The sequence below is a fragment of the Salmo salar genome, chromosome ssa09 (assembly GCF_905237065.1).
Source record: "Salmo salar chromosome ssa09, Ssal_v3.1, whole genome shotgun sequence".
NCBI classification, from domain to species: Eukaryota; Metazoa; Chordata; class Actinopteri; order Salmoniformes; family Salmonidae; genus Salmo; species Salmo salar.
The window spans coordinates 19,540,001-19,561,811 of NC_059450.1; the positions used below are offsets into that span (position 1 = coordinate 19,540,001).

The 21,811-nt window shown below is 46.5% G+C and overlaps 1 protein-coding gene across 3 annotated transcripts in view; it reads right to left on the reverse strand.

Moving 5' to 3' along the window:
• Positions 1–21,811, reverse strand: part of LOC106610840 (formin) — a 104,516-nt gene that overhangs the window by 50,745 nt on the left and 31,960 nt on the right. For all 3 annotated transcript variants that reach the window (XM_014210460.2, XM_014210459.2, XM_014210458.2), the window contains 3 exons: positions 19,640–19,781; positions 10,558–10,645; positions 388–449 (listed from right to left, as the gene is read on the reverse strand). In XM_014210460.2, the coding sequence (XP_014065935.2) occupies positions 388–449; positions 10,558–10,645; positions 19,640–19,781 (292 nt within the window). The remainder of the gene's footprint in view (positions 1–387; positions 450–10,557; positions 10,646–19,639; positions 19,782–21,811) is intronic.

Genomic DNA, 21,811 nt, shown 5'->3' on the forward strand with positions numbered 1-21,811 from the left:
CCCTTTTATTGTAAGAGCTGTTTGAAAAGACGACAGGAAATTGTTGCCTGTTTTGGTGGTAAATTAGTTAATAGACCAATTAGAAAGAGAGTTCAAACCTCTCTGCCAATAAGATCTAATTTTCGGATTTCCCCTCCCCACTCAGACCACTCACAGACAGTCATCGCAGAATTCTTGCTTAAGAAATTGCTCTTAATTTAAGAAGCTATTTTTGTTTCTTTTTGATAATTTTAATTAAAAACAATCACAGTAAGGAACTTAATTGTTACCATAAATGATTTGATATTGTGATAAAAACAGCTGCCTTGGACCTTTAAAAAGGAGTTTGGCATCTCACATTTCTCTCATGCTGTTGGATGACTTTACAACACACTTCTGAATACTCACATTTTCATATAAAGCCTCGATGGTCTCCAAGTCCACCACAGAGTTATCCACAGTCAAAACAGCTGGAACAGTACATTCACTTATTAGAGGCATTCTCTTATAAAGATGAAATATGTTGGGCAAGCATGCTGTCTCAATTGCTTCCTGGGTTTGGAGCCCAGCTTGTCAGAGAGGTTAAATGCATAGACATGCTATGTACAATAGGATTGGATAGCAACTAAACACTAGCATATTTCAGATGCTAACACACACATCACGGATCATCTTAACCCCCCTGTTGTGTTCGTTTCATGCTAATTCATTCTGTGTTCCCGGTCCAAGATGACCGCCCCATTATAGCTGATTATGAATCCATAATAATACATGTATTATCACCTAATGTTGTGTTAGATCTTTTTATCAACTTACGTTCTTGTGAACATTACACGTTTTGAACTTCTATTTGCTATTTATGGCATGTAGGCCTCATTGACATACAACTGGTTTTTGAGTAAAAAAAGCATAATGTATGGATTATTTTGACTACAATAAATACTCAGATGAAATATATTGTGCTATTTATCACAGAATACTTTGTGTCAAAGTTTAACAAGGACTCTCTCCTCCTCATCAGTGTCATGATCAAAGATATGATCAAGAGCCTCATTGTGCTGCCACAGATTGAATTGTGAGCAATGCCTCAAAAAAGCTTTATATACCAGAGCTGCAAGAAAAGTTCTATATATTATTGAAAGAATGTTGCGATTGTTTGTGAGAATGCCAACAGGCATGGTTCCTGTGTCGGAAAGATTCTATTGGGGAAAGGTTCCTGTGCGAGTTGCCATGGAAGCCAAGAAGGGGAGTGAGGTGCGTGTGTGTGTGTGCTCAAACACACATGCATGTGGGGGTCTGGGAGAGGAAGTGTGTCCATCTGATGAATGGGCATGTGCCTGAACTCAATTTTATACACTAATTGTAGTCTCACCCATTCATTTCTAATGACCGGCCATTTTTGACCGGGAACACCACAGGTGTACAAAAGATAAATAAAACACCTAAAGTTTTATGAAAATCATCAAAATGTATTTTGTGTGTTCAGATGCCCTGTGTAGACAAAGTCATGGAACCTAATGACAATCAGATTAAATTATCTAAATTTTTCAGAGAGAAAACATGTAAATCGGTCCAATTCGACCAGAACACAACAGGAGGGTTAACTATCTACTTTAAATACATAATACTCATGTCTATTATTTTGTTAAGTCATTTAACATTAGACAACTTTTGAGGTCTGACATGTCTAACAAACTTTGATTTTGGAGTGAACTATCACTTTAAAGTGAATGAATGAGAGTATTAGGGAGTGGTGGGGTATCTGGGAGTGTGGTCAGGCAGGACAGGGCAGCTGTGGTGTCAGAGCAGAGCAAAGCAGAGCCCAGAGCCCACCTCACACGGGGGCTCTCCTTTCAGGCCGACATGCAGAGGACTAAGCCTATATGCCACGGGTCACAGGAGAGAGCCTGTAACTGTTTAACCCCAGGACCTGTAGCCAGAACCACCACAGTCTCCAGTAATGATCTCTAAAGGGGGGCTGCATTGAGAGAGGAGGGGAGAGAGAGAGAGAGAGAGAGAGAGAGAGGAGAGAAAAAGAGAAAGCAAGTCTCATATCAGCAAAAGAGAAAGAGAGTGTGAGAGAAAAAGTAAGAGAGGGAGAGCTCTGCTCAGTGTCTCAGAGAGAGGAGTCACGGCTTTATGGCTGGGTGCAGGTCAGGGAGGAAAGGAGAGAGCATAGGAGTAGACTGGGAGGAATGGCTCCTTGTCTCATAGCTGATATGGATCTGTGTGCTGTCAGTTGCAGACTGCAGAGCGACACCTGCTCTCAGATCAGCCTAGAACAGACCCAGTGTGAGTGGAAACAAGCCCCTCTCCACACCACTGTAGCTGCGTCACATCTCAGAGTCGCATGACTAGCAAAGAGCCACCAGTGAAGTCAAGCCAGAAGCCTGTACTGTATATAGCGACACCCTGGATTCATTATGACATGTCACCTTCAATCTCCACACAAGGCCTCCAAATCAGAAGAAAAAGATCTACGTCCCAGAATCCAAGCATTCTTCCACTGACATCCACAGCTTCCACAAGCCCCTACGACCAGCTGGGGCAGTAGAGCAGCCCTGGAGGCTGGATCAGAGTGGAGAGCAGCAGGCTGGAGAGCAGGCTGGAGGTGGTGGCCATTTCCTACCTCTTATTAGAGTGGATTACTCAAGGCCTCAGCACGCCCGCCATGCAACCGTCAATCACACACCAAAGGAGGGCCGCAGTGTAGCACAGTGCTCTGAGCCAAGGGGGCCAGGGCCTGGATATCTCTCCACACCGGGAGATCAAAGGAACCCCGTCGCAGCCTCACTCCCTTTCCCTCTACTTCTCACTCATCGCTCAGGGTGTGTGGTGTGTGTGGTGAGGTGTGGGGGAACCTCCCCTCTGCCTTGAACTGCGGTGGCCCAGGAGGTCCCCCAGCCAGGCTCAGGCCCTCCGTCGGCCCCCTCTCTCCCCTCTCCCTGCACTGGGTAACCAGAGCCCCCCTCCCTTGTCTCCCCCCTCCCTAGTGGATGTAATTACATTACATGTCCCATGTCCTTTTAATTTGCCAACAAAGAGCAGGCAAGCAGGTGAGGCCAGGGACCATGGCCCTTAGAAGTGCTTATTAGGCCACTCTGCTGAATTGTCAGATTCAAATTGTCCATTTCACCTACACCTCCCATTAAGGCTGTAGGAAGCAGGCTCATGCTGAGAGAGAGCAGGCTCTTTTATTGGGGGTTCTTTACCTCGACACCGACAAAAAGAGAGAGAACAAAAAAAAAATGAAAACCAAAAACAGTAGCTTGGCCCAGTGTGTTGTTTGGCTTGCATTGGGCTGCCGTTTTATAGTGGCGGTGTGGTGTCTGCTGACTGCAAAGGTGGATTTATACACACTCAGATCATTAGCAGGGTGTCGCTCCCATTAGGTGGTGAAAACCGTCACTGGCAACAATAAACAGATCCGCCGGGCCGCTAAGACTGCCAAATCCTCCACTCCCAGTCGCAGTATCAACCCAACGCACCCAGGCTTAGAGCTATGCGCAGGACGGATTTATTCATTCCCCTCCCACCGCTTTTCATACCCCGCCAGCACCGCTGAATTTCCTTGGGACTCCCACCCGCTACCGCAAGAACTGGTCCCGATCCTAACCGTAGTCCTGCAATGTTATTTTAGGGGTATGTGACGCAGATCACTTGCCAGCCATGGTCCCAGCAATTTTGAGCCCTGCAGGCAATATCAAAATGTGCTAAAATAACCTAAAAAATAGGTTAAAATACCCAGAGATTCTCACGTGGCCCATTATATTAGGCTATCGATATTACTGGGCTATATCAGCCAATAGATTATACATTGTTTGAAGAGAGTGGAGTTGGAGAGATTTGCACTTTATCTTGAGCAACGTTTTATACGTTTTATAGCCTGCCTTTTAGGAGTGGGACTATTTTCAGACGGAGACAAATATGGGTGATCAATATGTATTTCTAGGCAAAGTAGTAAAATGTAGCATAATCATATTTAGAAAGTACATTTCCTTGGAAAGATAACTGCCCCGTGCTTCTCTGCCCATTCATAGGCTATAGCCTAGTCTATTTAATTGAGACCATTTGCGCACCTGATCTCGCATGTATGGCTACTGAACTTGAATCAGCAAGAATGATGAGAGCGGGTCACACCCTGATCTGTCTCACCTGTCTTTGTGATTGTCTCCACCCCACCACCAGGTGTCGCCCATCTTCCCCATTACACCCTGTGTATTTATACCTGTGTTCTCTGTTTGTCTTTTGCCAGTTTGTTTTGTTTCGTCAAGCCTACCAGTGTTTTTCCCTCTGCTTCTTTCTCTCGATTGTTCCTGTTTTCCCGGTGTTGACCATTCTGCTTGCCCTGACCCTGCCTGCCATCCTGTACCTTTGCCCCACCTATCTGGATTACTGACCCCTGCCTGCTCTTGACCTGTCTTTTGCATGCCCCTGTTGGATTAATAAACTGTTGTTACTTCGACGTGGTCTGCATCTGGGTCTTACCTGAAACGTGATAGTACGAACTGGCCATGACTGACACAGCAGACCCGGGCCAGCTGCGCAACACCATCTCCTCTCAAGGAGCCACCATCGGGAGGCACGAGGAACTGCTTCAAGGCCTTACGGAGGGGGTCCAAATGTTGGCTGAACGCCATGACCGGGCATTGGACATTTTTCTGGAGCAATTTCGCAGGTTGTTTGGGAGGCAACCTACCATGGTGGTAACCCCACAGCCCCTCAGTAACTCAGCTGTTAGCTGTGCCATCTCATCGGTCACTCCACGTTCTCGGGAGCCCAGCTTACCTCCCCCGGAACGCTTCGATGGAGAGCCGAGCACCTGTCGGGCGTTTCTAGCTGAGTTTGCCCTCATCCTCGAGCTTCAGCCGTCCCCTCGGATAGCTCCAAGATAGCCTACCTCATCACACTGATGTCCGGGAGGGCTCTTGCCTGGGCTACGGTTGGGAACAACAGCTGGCCAGATGCGTTAGCCTGGAGGGGTTCGTGGGAGAGGTGAAGAAGGTTTTTGATGCCCCGTTCTCCGGGAGAGAAGCTGCCCAGATGCTAATCCAGCTTCTGTAGGACTCCTGCAGTGTGGCAGACTATGCCGTGGATTTCCACACGTTGGCAGCAGAAAGTGCTTGGAGCCAGGATATGGTTCCAAGCACTTTCGATATGTTCGATATGTTCCTGCACGGCGTCTAGGAGGAGGTCAAGGACGAGCTTACTGCTCGGGAGTTACTTACGGATCTCGATTCCCTCATCGATTTGACCATCCGATTACGGGAACAACGGAGGGAGAGGAAATTCGATTTCGCTCACACGTCCAGGGATTCCACCTTGCCTCCGAGTCATCCCAGAAGTCCCCGAGGGTTCCATTGCCGAGAGAACCCGAGGCTTCCCGACCTCCCCCGAGAGTCGCCGAAGACGCCAAGAGTCACCGCTTCCCAAGCCTATGCAACTAGTCAGAGCTGGGCTGTCGCCAGCGGAACGGCAATACAGGATCAACGCGAAGAGTTGTCTGTATTACGGGACTCTTGGTCATTTTGTTTCCTCTTGTCCTTTAAAAGACCAGGCTCACTGATAGGAGCGAGTACTATGGTGGGCCATATGGAGAACTTTTCTGCTTCCCTTGCTCACACCCCTTTCATGCCATTCTGTTGTGGGGAAACCAGTCTAAATCTCTCCGGGTCCTCATTGACTCTGGAGCTTTTTGGACGCTACCCTCGGCTGAACATCCCCACTCAGCCCCTCTCCATTCCAATGGATGTTAGAGCGCTGGACGGGCGCTCTATAGGCCGGGTCACTCATAATTCCACTCCCATCAACCTACAGGTGTCAGGGAATCACAGGGAGACTATTCAATTTCTGCTCATCAAGTCTCCTCAGATTCCTGTGGTTTTGGGATTTTCCTGGCTCCAGCAACACAATCCCCTCATCAACTGGTCTACTAGTGCCCTCATGGACTGAAGTACATTCTGCCACGCCCAGTGTCTGAAGTCAGCGCAACCTGCTCCGGGACGTCTTCCTGGGGGCTCGGAAGGTGCCTCGGACCTCACCTCCATTCCTGCGGAGTACCAGGACCTTCGGGAGGTGTTCAACAAGGCCCGGGCCACTTCGCTTCCGCCGCACCGACTATATGACTGCGGGATTGACCTTCTCCCTAGCACCACTCCGCCCTGGGGATGACTGTACTCGCTGTCGGGACTGGAGACCGGGGCTATGGAGACCTACGTTGGGGACTCCCAAGCTTCAGGATTTATACATCCTTCGTCCTCTCCCGCCATCGCAGGGTTCTTCTTTGTGGAGAAGAAGGACAAGACCCTGCACTAGGGCTGGGTGATATGACGATATATATCGTGTGACAATAGAAAAACATCTGTCATTTCATATTATGCTCTACTGTTTATTTCGTTGTGTTGCCACCGGACCCCAGCTACCCCACCTCTTTAAGGAATACCTGGGATAGGATTAAGTAATCCTTCTAACCCCCCCCCCCTCCACCCCAAAAAAGATATAGATGTACTATTGTAAAGTGGTTGTTCCACTGGATATGAGCGTCTGCTAAATGACATAAATGTAAATGTAAATGCAAATCACACTCTGTACCGCAATATTTTTTGTCAATTGGACGAGGCTTTGGACGACGCAAATTTCCTTCCACACGGCACGTGTGCAACACAAACAAACATGGAGGAGAGTGAACGTGACACAGAGCACGGAGACACGGGGCTCGTACCTAAAAGAGGGGCTACTTCGGTCACATGGACGTGATTTGGGTATGAAAAATGTGACATGGACCAGAAAACCGTCCTCTGTAAAATATACCGCAGGCTCAAACACCACTAGTCTCTTTTACCACCTACGCAAGAATCATGTGAAACAGTACAGAGAGAGTCTACGGATGAGACCCAAAAAAGTACAGTCGAGTGCTCAAAACAAACCCCCGACTCAGACGTTGCAAGAGGCTTTTGCCCGCGGCACACTATATGGCAAAGAATCACGAAGATGGAAGGAGATAACAGCTACCGTTACAAATTACATCTGCAAAGACATGGCCCCAATTTACATGGTCGAGAAACGGGGGTTTCGTGAGTTGGTGCTAACACTCGACACCAAGATACCAAATGCAAATTGACATGTGACACGTATTAATGCCAAAATAACATGCAAAACAGGCAAGCCCACCCCCCAAAAAAATATATATTTTAGGCCTATATAACTATATTTAAAGTGTTTTCTATTTATCTTTTTAGATTTTATACAGTAATATTTTATATTTTGTTACATGCTTAATAGAACATTTGCACAAAGGTTCTAAATAAAAGGAGAAATAATCAAATATGAGTAAGTACCTTTTATTTGTTGAGTATAATTCAAAATGTAATAAGAAATAGGCCTTTACATGTGGTCATTTTATATAAACTACTTATTCATTGAATTGACAGAAAATGTGATATATCGTGATATGTATCATTATTGGGATATGAAATTACCAATATCGGGATTTGAGATTTTGGCCATATCCCTCAGCCCTACCCTGCGCCCGTGCATCGACTACTGGGGACTCAATGACATAACAGTGAAAAACCGCTACCAGCTCCCACTCATCTCCTCTGCCTTCGAGCCGCTCCAGGGGACCACCGTGTTATCCAAGCTGGATCTACGGAACGCCTACCACCTGGTAAGGATACGGGAGGGGGATGAGTGAAAGATCGCCTTCAACATGGCCAGAGGCCACTACGAGTATTTGGTCATGCCATTAGGCGTCACCAACGTCCCTGCTGTGTTCCAAGCTCTGGTAAATGATGTTTTCCGCGACATTTTGAATCGGTTCGTCTTCGTCTACATTGATGACATCCTCTTCTTCTCCCGCTCCCCCCAAGAACATGTGCTCCACCTCTGACAGGTTCTTCAATGCCTCCTGGAGAATCAGCTGTTTATTAAGGCAGAAAAGTGCGAGTTCCATCGCTCCACCATCCCCTTTCTGGGGTACATCATCTCCGCTGGGAGTGTCCAGATGAATCCCGGGAAGGTGAGAGCGGTGGTGGATTTGCCTCAGCCTATGTCCAGGGTGCAGCTGCAACGTTTCCTGGGGTTCGCCAACTTTTATAACAGCTTTATCTGGGGTTACAGCACCCTGGCTTCCCCCCTGTCAGCACTCACCTCTCCCAAGGTTCCGTTCACGGTTCCGTTCATCTGTTCACGGTTCCGTTCATCCTAAGGTTCCGTTCATCCAGATAATGTTTGTGCCTGACGAGGTCCGCACCGCAGTCCTGGAGTGGGCACACTCCTCCAGACTGGCCTGCCACCCGGGCTCCCGTCGGACCCTGGCTTTTGTTCGACAACGCTTTTGGTGGCCTACCATGGTCCCTGACGTCTCCGCATTTGTTGCCGCTTGCACAGTATGTGCACAAAACAAGACTCCTCGACAAGCTCCGGCTGGTCTCCTCCAACCTCTGCCTCTCCCTCACTGTCCCTGGTCTCACATCTCCCTGGACTTTGTCACGGGTCTTCCCCCATCTGATGGCAACACTGCCATCTTGATGGTGGTGGATCGGTTTTCCAAAGCCGCACACTTCATTTCTCTCCCCAAACTACCCTCTGCCAAAGAGACAGCCCAGCTCATGGTGCAGCACGTCTTCCAGATCCATGGGCTACCAGTCGTCATGGTCTCTGACCGGGGCCCTCAGTTCTCGTCCCGGTTCTGGAAGGCATTCTGCACCCTCATTGGGTCGTCAGCCAGCCTGTCCTCCGGGTTCCACTCCCAGTCCAACGGCCAGTCGGAGCGAGCCAACCAGGACCTAGAGACTACTCTGCGCTGCCTGCTCTCTGCCAACCCCACCACCTGGAGCCAGCAGCTGGTGTGGGTCGAATACACCCGCAACACCCTTCCCTGCTCTGCCACGGGCCTATCTCCGTTTGAATGTTCCCTGGGGTATCAGCCCCCGCTTTTCCCTGAGCAGGAAGAAGAGGTCGGCTTTCCTTCTGCCCAGACGTTTGTCCGCCGATATCGCCGTACCTGGAGGAGAGCCCGGTCGGCCTTCCTCAAGACCACCTCCAGGTATCGACGACAAGCAGATCGCCACCGGACCCCAGCTCCCCGGTATCGTCCCGGGCAGAAGCTATGGCTGTCCACCCGGGATCTGCCCCTCTGAGTGGAATCCCGCAAACTCTCCCCCCGGTTTATCGGCCCGTTTCCCATCTCCAAAATCATTAGCCCCTCTGCTGTTCGTCTTCTGTTGCTCCGGACCCTTCGTATACATCCTACCTTTCATGTGTCCAGAGTTAAACCTATGTCTCAAAGCCCTTTGTCTCCTGTTTCCAGGGTTACTGACCACTGCCTGCCCTTGACCTGTCTTTTGCCTGCCCCTGTTGGATTGATAAACTGTTGTTACTTCAACGATTTGCAGGCAGAGATAAATAAATGGGTAATCAATATTTATTGAAAATGAAAATGCACAATGCTCGCTCACCATGGTAGCCTATGTGTGGGTTGCGGCTTTTCCTTTTCAATTATCTTTTCTTTTTTTCAACTCGACTCACGTTGGTTGAACGCCCTCCACTTCTTTCCATTATCAATCTTTATTTACAGACACTGTAGTAAACTATAGTCTAATCATATTTAATTGAAATGCATTGGAAAGATAACTGCCATTGAATCTCCGCCCATGCTTATGCAGCCTACTCTATTTCATTGAGACCACACGTATACTAGGCGCACTTGATCTCACACGCCCAACTAGAAGAGGTAGTCTATTTAACTCGAAGCAGTGAATTCTAAGAGTGTGTGAATAACGCGACAAAGGTGTGACTTTAATACAATAGGTAGGCTAATGCATATAAAGCAGAAAGATGACCGTTTCCAAATAATCCCAAAATTGTCTGTCTGACCGCCCGCTCCCAACCGCAGCATGAAAAATGCTGATTGCACAATGATCTCTGTCGGACCGCAGGTCCTGCCGTCATCCCGCGAAAATGCAGCCCTCTACCCTGGCTGTCGCCAACGGCTCCAATTTATGCACGCCAAACCGCTGTATCAGATTTTCTTCTCACCATTTACATACATAAACACATATAGTCAAAAACACATACACAACCAAATACTCCACTCCTCTTTAGCTCAAAAGGGAAAATATTGATGTGATTTTGACCAGTGTAGGAAGGCTTGAAACTGGGGAAACAGAATTCTCAGCAAAAATGGCTAATGTCATTCCAATGCTGTTCACTCACAACATTATGCACTAGTTTGGAAAAGTTGGAAATCTTCCATGTTCCACATGAAACACAAATTCATCTATAAAAGTGGAACTAGTCACACATTAGGACCTGTCAAGAGGCAGGAAACAATTTGCGCCAGGCTTCAACATGTCTTCACTAAAAATAACCACTTGCATCTGCCATTTATCAAGTGTCTTTTCTAATCTAGTGAAAATAGAATTGCAACTGATGTTTATTACAGTTTAATCGAAAAAAGAACAGCCTTGTTTAACAGACAGGAAATGAATGGTGTTCAGAAATAGTACAATATCCTCCTGTAAAAAAAGCTGCCAAACAGCTTGGTTTTAAAACAGATCATTAAATGTTTGCTCTCACCTTGCTGAATGTCCTTCATTTCCAGGTGCAGACTTGAGATGAGGATGCCCACTGCTTGGGAACGTTTCCCATCCAGCAGCTTGATAATCTGCAGGAGAGACATACCGGTAAACATCATAACTTAATCACAGTGATTACATCGGAGAGCGAGAATAATATTGGCATTATATATCCTTTATTTGATCATCATATCCATTTGATTCATGTGGCACCATTTATACAGTTGATAAGATGCAGGCCAACAGTTAATTCAAAAAAATGCAATTAAGATTTATTATAATATGATATGCTGTACACACTGTAAGTCATCCACTGTCTTTTTCCCAGCGAGGCCAAAGGAAAGTATCACTTAGTCCCTTCCCAGAGCCAAACCACTTGAAGATAGATTGACTCTGGGAGGGGACAGAAGAAGTGCTCTAAAGAAGAGTCATTCTAACATCTCTGTGGAGTGTCTGGATTGACCCTGAAGCCAGACTCATCTACACAATGTCATAATCCTTCACGGTCCATGATAACAGGCAGAGATTGAGTAGGGATAGAAACCCATAGGTTTCAGCAGGCCTTATCAAATGGCATCCCTAACAGTACAGAGCACAGAGTACAGAGAACAAGTTCCCCTGTAAAAGTGCATTAATTATATAGTAGGGCCCGGGACAATATCAGTATCACGATACTCATTTGTATCGTGGCAAATAAGCAAAACACAAAGCGGATTTCATTTCTTTAGGAAAACAGCCCTAATGTTGGACACAAACATCATTATGTTGTCATCCAGAGTCACATTTCCTAGCTATAGAACACATTATTTTACATAAAGCAGGTTTTTAAAGGACCACAGAGTTTGGTCTGCTTCTTGTTTTCATTTTTGCCATAAAAAACATCACAATACTGGTATTGTGACAGCCCTACGATATAGTCAAAAATATTAAGTCACAGGAAAGTAAAAAAGTAAACCATAAAAGGACATATTTTCAGTGTGGAAGAGCAGGCAAGGGTTTTTTATAACAAACTATAAATTCACAGGATTTTTATTTGTGCCTACACATGGTCACAATTACTTATGACTGAATTACCCATAAAGCTAGAAACAGTTTTGGCAAGGTAAAGCCCAGCTCTAAAACTTAATGTCTCAGCCTTCTTCATTAGGTAACACTGGCCGTTATTACTGCATCTCAGCTACTGGGCCATCCAGTGGGAACCAAGGAGCAGAAGCCTTAGAAGTGAGTATTGCGTTACAGAAGGTAAGAGTGCATGCTGCTTCCACGTCCATTACTAATATCACTGGGGATCTCCCTGTACAGGGACATGAGAGGGGAGCAGGCAGAGTGAGAGGCTTTTCCAACACCTTTAATGAACTGCACTGGTTGGGCCACACTAAAAGCCTTCCAGGAACCCTGGCCACTCGCTGTGGCTCCAGAAGCACCAATTAGCCCGACCAGTTAACTTAATGAGAAAAGACAACTGATCTGGAGGAACAAGCCTGGATGCTTACTCTCAGACACGCAAGGAAGGAACCTGCTGATGCTAAGAGCTCTCTGTTCGCAATCCATGACAAGTATGTCTCAAAAGATAACAGCTACCTCCAGTGGACACTGGGAGAACTACCCACCAATCCAAGCCAAGGTGAAGTCCTGACAGCAGACCAAAAAAACTCCACTTGAAATAGACTGGAGACATTGGTTTGACATTGAAATTAAGATTGAAATAACAAAAGGAAGAGACAGTGGTTTGAGGAGTTGCAGGTGGCTGGTGTTGGGGAGAGGGCACCAGGTTCAGCAGAGAGCTGATAGTTTATACAGCCATGGCTGAGGGGGCAGGCAGCTATACGGGTGACTGCGAACCAACCATGTCTGAGTTCACCCACCCTGGAGATACGTTACAATAACAAATGGATCAAGAGAGCTCATAAATTACCACCTCCAATGAACGCTCAACATCTCCACACAGCGTTCTGCACTCTCCTTGTGTTAATCTTACACCCACTCTCCCACGTCACACTCAACACTCAAAATATGCTTTTAATAAACCTCAGTGTGAACGACCATAAGTCATCTCTAAAGACGTAGGGTCTGAACAAATTAAAGCCATTGTTTGTTTTACAGCAATCCATGGTGTACAAACTGGATAGGAGCTTGATTCGTGTGGGTGGTGGGAATTGATGTGTAATGTTTACGCAGGCCGTATTACTGGTGTACACGCGGGGTGGTGGGTGGGGGTGGGGGGGGGTATGGTGAGGGGGACAGCCTGCCGGTTCTGGCACTGTAAATCCTGTCGGGGTGTAATCTAAACAGCCCCCACGCTGTGGCTCGCTGGGTTTCCTCATCTCATCTCTGTAGCACTACACATCGCTCCTGCAGCTCGTATCCTCACACCCAAATTGCAGCGACACGCGCAGCCTCTCCTCTCCACTTTAAACGCCCCCACAGGTGTCCTCTCCTCTCCATTGCTCTGCTCCCGCCTCAGTGTGGAACCGAGTGGAGCCACATGCCTACAATTACCCCCAGTCTGGTGTAGAGTAGCCTGGGCGGCCGTGGAGTGTGGAGGCTGACAGGGAGCTTATTCCCCTGCATGTCATCTCTGCTGCTTTGATATGATAATCAGTGGCGCGAAAGGAAAGGCATCCAGATTAAACAGCAGCTTTCATTTGTATTGGAAACATGATAATCAAATCAAATGTTATTGGTCACATACACATGGTTAGCCCTGTACGGACTCATTCCACCAGCCCCTTTTCCCCAATACTGATGGTCCTGTGTGTGGAGCTGTCCTTAACAAGGGAGGTGAGTAAAGTGACTAATCTCTATAATGCACACACACATTCCAGTAATTTCCCTCTGACTGGGATCACAGGCGTTAGCTGATCTGGCAACACTTTCTGGACAAGTAACAAGTGTGATAGGCATGTATAGCTGTACTGTCATCACATACACCATTGTGCCCAACAGCCAACATGCGTAGTGCACTGAAAACCATAATGTGTGCAGTGTAGCTGCTCTTCATAAATTGATAGAGACAATTACTGGGCAGAGATTAACTGACTTGTCTCTGTGTTGTGTCGTATCGGTGTGGTGGTGAGGCCAGGACAGGACTATTGGCTTGTCAGATCTCCTCTGGGGCAGATATTGCAGAGTAAGGCAAGACAGCGCTCTTGATTGACCCTGTGTCTCTGCAGGCCCAGTCTGGCTCTGTCTGTTAGCTAGCTGGATGACAGTCTGCTCTTCTCCTTTCCATCCCCCTCTCCTTTCCCCTCTCCTCTTTCCCTCCATCCTCCTCTCTCCAGCCCCCCTCTCCTCCTCCCTCTCCATCCCCCTCTCCACTGTCCTCTCCACTTTCCTCTCTATCCCCGTTTCCTCCCTCCGCCTTTGTCCAGTCAGAGCCCGTAGTTCTGGGAACCTATCAGCAAATGATGATTCAGAGAGTTTGAACGTTGGTAGTATAAACTTTTATGGATAAAAGATGAAGAAGTAAACAAGTTACTTTTGTTTAGCTGACCTTTCTAAAAGTGTTGGACTGCCAAGGGGCTGTAGCCAACCTTTTCCACAGTTGGTAGCGTCTCCCAATAATCATAGTTGAACCCAGGCTACTCTCTCTGGGCTGAGTATTGTAACCCAGGCTGCTCTCTCTGGGCTGAGTATTGTAACCCAGGCTGCTCTCTCTGGGCTGAGTATTGTAACCCAGGCTGCTCTCTCTGGGCTGAGTATTGTAACCCAGGCTGCTCTCTCTGGGCTGAGTATTACATAGCCCCTGGTGGAGATGACGCTCTTCTATCAGCACATGGCTCAAATCACAATGGATATCTATACCACATATTGTATCTACCATCTCAAATTAGAATAACAAAATCAAAATGTTAGTTCATGTAGTTTTCACGAAGGAGAAGTATCCCCCTTTCTAATGGGTTACGTGCCATTGGGTCTGCACAGCTCAGGCCAATTCTCAGGGCCCATGCTGTAGTCAAGTCCAATGCTGCAACTCTGCACTTCCGCAGCCATGTGTGTCAGCGCTCCCACTGCCCCCATGGCCCTAAGTGTGGCGTCCAAGCAGATAAAATCAGCCATTGTACCAGACTGTCCCCTTCCCAATCCATACACATTCTGATCAATCTGTCAAGGCTCCAGTCCACTCTAGAGGCCTCAGTGTGGGTGAGTGTGTGTGTCCATCTCTAGTGCTCTCCATCCAGTCTGGTCACTCTGAACCCATCAACTGGCCCAATATTTGATCAAGCTCAGCCAACTGTCTCCTGTCTCCCTGACCCTGCCTGCAGGGCTGGCTGGCCCCTAAATCAGCATCCTAGCTCACGTTGATATCTGACTCAGCTGCTTTCCCAGTAAGCATCTTTTAGACGTCTTTTCCAGACGTTGATGTCAGGTGCATTTTAGGTGCTGATTGAAAGGTGAAAGTACTTATTTTCCGGATGTCGAAAATATGTATTTTTCAGATGTTGAAATCAGGTGCATTTTACATGCTGAATGAAAGGTGAAAATACGTATTTTCAGGATTTAAAAAAATATGTGTTTTCCAGACGTTGAAAATACGTCATTTACAGATGTTGAAGAGACATCTTTTTCAGTCATTGATTCTATGGCCAAATTTCAACTGCATATTTACATGATCAATGAAGTAAGCATTATATCACAATAATACTTTTTCAAGTCTCCTAAGATAGAAAAGAGGAGCCACCTGAAGACCGCAACAGAATGCATTATTGCTCCCACTGTCACATGCACATATGTAAGCTTTTTCAAAAGCTTTAAAACTGGCAGGAATGATGTTCAAAGTAGTCCAACCTACAGAATAAACCAACAGACCACTTCAACTACAATAGCATTTCAGTAACAGTCACAGATTTGTGTTGTTGTTGCTGTGACTGTGATATGTTGTTGTTTATCTACCTTAGTTGAATGCACTGACTGTAAATCACTTTGGATAAGAGCGTCTGCTGAATGACCAAAATGTAAACGTAAAAACAAGCATTTGAAGAGCTCCGCCCCTAAACAAGTACAAATTTGTTAGATGCGGACCAGAACCAAATCTGTTTCACTAGTTTGAACATCACAGGACAGTACGGCACATATTAGTACATCAGAACACAGTAGAGCTACAGTAAGGTACGGTACAGGACAGTACAGTTTTATTCAGAAGAATACAGTACAGTAGAGTTTAATTCAGTAGAGTACAGTAGAGTTGAATTCAGTAGAGTAAAGTACAGTACAGTACAGTTCAGTAGAGTAGAGGGGAAGTCAAAAGGAGGTTTTTTCATAAATAACAACTGTTTTTCTGCATCAAGTGTGAAGGAAATCTCAAGCTTTTGCTCACCTGATATAGAATACCTCATGGTAAGCTGCAGACCCTTTTATCTACCAAGAAAGTTCTCAAGCCAACACCACTCTGGCACTCAGCGAACTGTATGGGGCCATAAACAAACAAGAACCGGCTCACCCAGAGGCAGCGTTTCTGGTGGGCGGAAACTTTAACGCGGGGAGACGTTAAACCATCCTACCTCACTTCTACCAACACGTCTCCTGTGCCGCTAGGGGCGCTAAAACTCTATACCACTTTCATTCTACCCACAGAAACGCATACAAGGCCCTCCCTCGTCCTCCCTTCGGCAAATCTGACCAACAAAAGCTCAAACAGGAAGTACCAGTGATGCACTCAATACAGAAGTGGTCGGATGAAGCAAACGCGAGACTACAAGACTGTTTTGCTAGTACAAACTGGGATATGTTCTGGGATTCATCCGATAGCATTGAGGAGTTTACCACAACAGTCATGGGCTTCATCAATAATTGCATAGACAATGTCGTCCCCACAATGACTATAAGAACGTATCTGAACCAGAAACTATAGATTACAAGCAATATCAGCTCTGGGGTAAAAGCCTAGAGCTACCGCTAACAAGGAACCGGACATGGATGGATAGAAGGAAGCCCTCTATGACCTCCAACGAGACATTAAACATGCAAAAGAACAATACAGGAGGAAGGTGGAATCCTATTACACTGGCTCTGACACTCGTCGTACGTGGCAGGGCTTGCAGACGATAATGGATTACAAAGGGAAACCCAGCCATGAGTGGCCCGGCAATGCAGAACTACCAATCGAGCTAAATGCCTTTTATGCTTGCTTCAAGGAATATAACACTGTGCCTTGCGTGAAAGCTCCTGTTTTTCTGGATGACTGTGTGATCTCGCTCTCCGTGGCTGAAATATAGCAACATATTTAAACAGGCTAACAATCACAGAAGGAATACCAGGGCACGTTCTGAAAGCATGCGTAGACCAGCTGGCAAGTGTCTTCACAGACATTTTCAATCTCTCCTTGTCCCAGTCTGTAATCCCAACATGTTTCAAGCTGACCACCATTGTCCCTGTTTCCAAGAGCTCCAAGGTAACCTACTTAAATTACTAACACCCTGTAGCACTCACATCTGTAATTATGAAGTGCTTTAAAAGGCTGGTCATGACACACATCAACACCATCATCCGAGACCCACTCCAATTCAAATACCGCCCCAACAGATCCACAGATGACGCAATCTCAATTGCACTTCACACTGCCCTCTCTCACCTGGACAAGAGAGGAAATAACTATGTGAGAATGCTGTTCATAGACTACAGCTCAGCGTTCAACACCATAGTCCCCTCCAACCTCATCACTAAGCTAGGGACCCTGGGACTGAACCCTTCCCTCTGCAACTGGATGGTGGACTTCCTGACGGGCTGCCCCCAGGTGGTGAGGGTAGGCAACAACACCTCCGTCACGCTGACCCTCAACACGGGGGCCCCTCAGGGGTGTGTGCTTAGTCCCCTCCTGTACTCACTGTTTTTTGTAATCTTCCACTGATATTTGTTTAGGTTTTTTATTGCAGAGTAAAATCTAAAGGAAGACTTGTCAGAACCTGGCTAAGGGATGCATAGGGTAAAGTGGGAGGGTACATGGACAGCCTACTTATCTTTATTTTATTATATAATTTTTACCCCTTTTTCTCCCCAATTTCATGGTATCCAATTGGTAGTTACAGTCTTGTCTCATCACTGCAACTCCCGTACAGACTCGGGAGTGGTGAAGGTTGAGAGCCATGCGTCCTCTGAAACATGACCCTGCCAAGCCTCACTGGTTCTCGACACACTGCTCACTTAACCCGGAAGTCTGCCGCACCAATGTGTTGGAGGAAACACCGTACAACTGGCAACCGTGTCAGCATGCATGCGCCCGGCCCTCCACAAGAGTCGCTAGAGCGTGATGGGACAAGGACATCCCAGCCAGCCAAACCCTCCCCTAACCCAGGCAACGCTGGGCCAATTGTGCGCCGCCTCATGGGTCTCCCGGTCGCGGCTGGCTGCGACACAGCCCGGGATCAAACCCGGATCTGTAGTGATGCCTTAGACCACTGCGCCACTAGGTAGACCACAGCCCACTTTTCTATGCTCAAGGGGAGAGAGAGACAAATAGCTAGACTGTTTTACTATTAAACTCAATACTAGTATTGTTTTCAATTTCGTAAGTAGTTTATGTTTCTTAATAACCAGGCAAATCTAAATAGTAGGCTGGTGACTGGTGGTTACAAGGAAGCAAGAGAGTCGCTTGCGCGATGCGTAGCTTATGATTGGAGGCGGAGCCTGCCTGCCCACAATCACTGTGTGTGCCTGGTGTGGCACATCCTTCCCACTGCTAGAGAACAGAACCCTCGCTGCTCTGCGCACCCAGTGCTGCTAATATTCTGCTTATCATAGTAGCCTATCCAGTCCAAGTGCAAATACAAGTCACGAGAAGGTGAGCCCCATGAGTCACCAATGGTAAAGTCCAGGTCGAGTCACAAGTCATGAAAGTCCTGGACTCGAGTACTACAACACTGGTACACTATTGTTTACTTTTCTTTACTGTACTCTATTGTATTGTACTGTACTGTACTGTGCTGTACTGTGCTCCACTGTACTGTGCTCTACTGTGCTGTACTGTGCTCTACTATACAGTACTGTATTGTACTGACCTCTTCTCTGCTTTTATTTAGTGTACTGTGTACTGTACTGTAATATTCTGTACTCTGCTGTGCTCTACTGTACTGTATTGTGCTTTACTGTGCTGTCCAAATGTGTGAAACATAGATGTCTATGATTGGTTTAGATTTGGTCCGTACCAAAAATCGACATCCAGTCTGGACAGGACCAATTTCTTTTCATGATTTCTCTCAACCAATAACTATTACCAGGTTTCGTAAGAAAATGACTATCAAACTTTGTCAAAAGGACAATCAACAGAAGATTCCAAATCAAGGAGTAGGACAGTTTAGTCTACAGCTGATTGTGAAGTGCAAGCAGCAGCTAAAGGTGGATCCTACCCAGCTGTGATTCTATACAGAGGGCCAGGGAGAGGAGAGGAAAACTGAACTCACTGCCACCTGATAGCCTAGTTTGACGTCGCACAAGAGCTGCCTACACCAATCACCATGACTTGGACAGTCGGGAGGAAGATGAGAAAAGAGAGGGGAGCGATTTGCTCCTGGAAAACTTTGTGTTGTTTCTAGATTAGACTCCATGTAATGCTAGGATCCTTGTTTATGTGGCTCTACTAACTAAGAGAGCTCCTAATGGAATGTTCCAGAGGTAAGTGGTCTTAGGGTTGGAGAATAAGGTTTAATCTGCTGACACCATTGTATTCATTCAGCAGATGCTCTTACTGGAGTAACATAGTAATAACGTCCTCAAAAAATTTTATTATGTCAATATTTTCTTCCTGACTACCTAATCTCAATAACTCCTAATACTGACGACAAAACTATAGTAAAGGAAATCTTAATTCAAATGTACCACTAGGCCACTAGAAATGAGCATTTTCTTTGGACAAGACAGGTCTGAGAAATACGACGTGCCATGTCAAATGGAGTGTGTCATCGTTTCTGGTGACAGCTTTAAAGCTACAGTGTATGGGTTCCTGCATGGAAAGTCTAGTAGCCCTCATCACCTTCCAAACCCAAGACACTTGAGATTCTCCTCCTGAGAGAGGAAAAACAGCAGGAGCCAAGACTATATAATAACAGTAGCACGGGGGAGAGAAGAGAATAGATGAGATTTCAACCAACCTTCTTCGTCTTGGCCTTCTTCTCATAGGTGTCTGAAAGGGGCTTCTTCTTTGGCTGCAGAGTGGCCTTGGAGAACAGGTCCTCAAACTCCTTGGTGTCTACGATATCTGGCTCCTCCAGAGAACCCCACAGTGTATTATTACTGCAAACAAGAGACAGACTTTTAGTCTGGGGCTGGGGGAGAGATACACTTCCATACGCTGAGGAGCACCACAGTTCAACATAAAACCCTTTTCAATAACAATGTTACTGTGATGACAGGAGACTGTTACGGGGGTGACTTGGCACCGGAAAAGAAGACTGATGTTTTACGTGTCCTCAACCGATTGTGTTTTTTTGTTCGTTTATTTGCGTTGTTTGTAACAATTTTTTTTACTTATTTTGTACATAATGTTGCCGCTACCATCTCTTATGACTGAAAATAACTTCTGGACATCAGGACTGCGATTACTCACCACGGACTGGCAGAATCCTTTTTTTCCTTTAACGAGTCTGACGAGCCCGATGCGAATTATATACTGCTTTCTCAGGAACAGACCCAGATCCCCGTGATTTGCATGATAAGGAGGTGGAGAAAAGGGGCCAGAGGGGGGGCTGCCTGAGAATGAATTCTGAGAATTCGTAGGTGATCGAATAAACCCCCACTTCCTTCCATTCTGCTAGCAAACGTGCAATCTTTGGAGAATAAAATCGATGACCTACGTGGAAGATTAAACTACCAACGGGAAATTCAAAACTGTAATATCTTATGCTTCACGGAGTCGTGGCTGAACAACGACACTACAAACATAAAGCTGGCTGGTTATACACTGTAGCGGCAGGATAGAACAGCGTCGTCTGGTAAGACAAGGGGTGGCGGACTATGTATTTTGTAAATAACAGCTGATGCACGATATCTAAGGAAGTCTCGAGCTATTACTCGCCTGAGGTAGAGTATCTCATCATAAAATGTAGACCACACTATCTACTTAGAGAGTTTTCATCTGTATTTTCCATAGCTGTTTACATACCACCACAGACTGAGGCTGGCACTAAGACAGCATTGAATGAGCTGTATTCCGGCATAAGCAAACAAGAAAACGCTCACCCAGAGGCGGCGCTCCTAGTAGCCAGGGACATTAATGCAGGGAAACTTAAATCCGTTTTCCTAAATTTCTATCAGCATGTTAAATGTGTAACCAGAGGGAAAAAAACTCTGGACGACCTTTACTCCACACACAGAGGCGCATACAAAGCTCTCCCTCCATTTGGCAAATCTGACCATAATTCTATACTCCTGATTCCTGCTTACAAGCAAAAAATTAAAGCAGGAAGCACCAGTGACTAGATCAATAAAAAAGTGGTCAGATGAAGCAGATGCTAAGCTACAGGACTGTTTTGCAAGCACAGACTGGAATATGTTCCAGGATTCCTCTGATGGTATTGAGGAGTACATCACATCAGTCATTGGCTTCATCAATAAGTGCATCGATGACGTCGTCCTCACAGTGACCGTACGTACATACCCCAACCAGAAGCCATGGATTACAGGCAACATCCACACTGAGCTAAAGGCTAGAGCTGCCGCTTTCAAGGAGCGGGACTCTAACCTGGAAGCTAATAAGAAATCCTGCTATGCCCTCCGACGAACCATCAAACAGGAAAAGCGTCAATACAGGACTAAAATCGAATCGTACTACACCAGGTCTGATTCTCGTCGGATGTGGCATTACTTGCAAACCATTACAGACTACAAAGGGAGGCACAGCTGAGAGCTGCCCAGTGACACAAGCCTACCAGACGAGCTAAACTACTTCTATGCTCGCTTCAAGGCAAATAACATTGAAACATGCATGAGAGCACCAGCTGTTCCAGAAGAGTGTGTGATCACGCTCTTCGCAGCCGATATGAGTAAGACCTTTAAACAGGTCAACATTCACAAGGCTGCAGGGCCAGACGGATTACCAGGACGTGAACTGCGAGCATGCACTGACCAACTGGCAAGTGTCTTCACTGACATTTTCAACCTCTCCCTGTCCGAGTCTGTAATACCAATATGTTTTAAGCAGACCACCATAGTGCCTGTGCCCAAGAACACTAAGGTACCCCGCCTAAATGACTACCGACCCATAGCACTCACGTCTGTAGCCATGAAGAGCTTTGAAAGGCTGGTCATGGCTCACATCAACACCA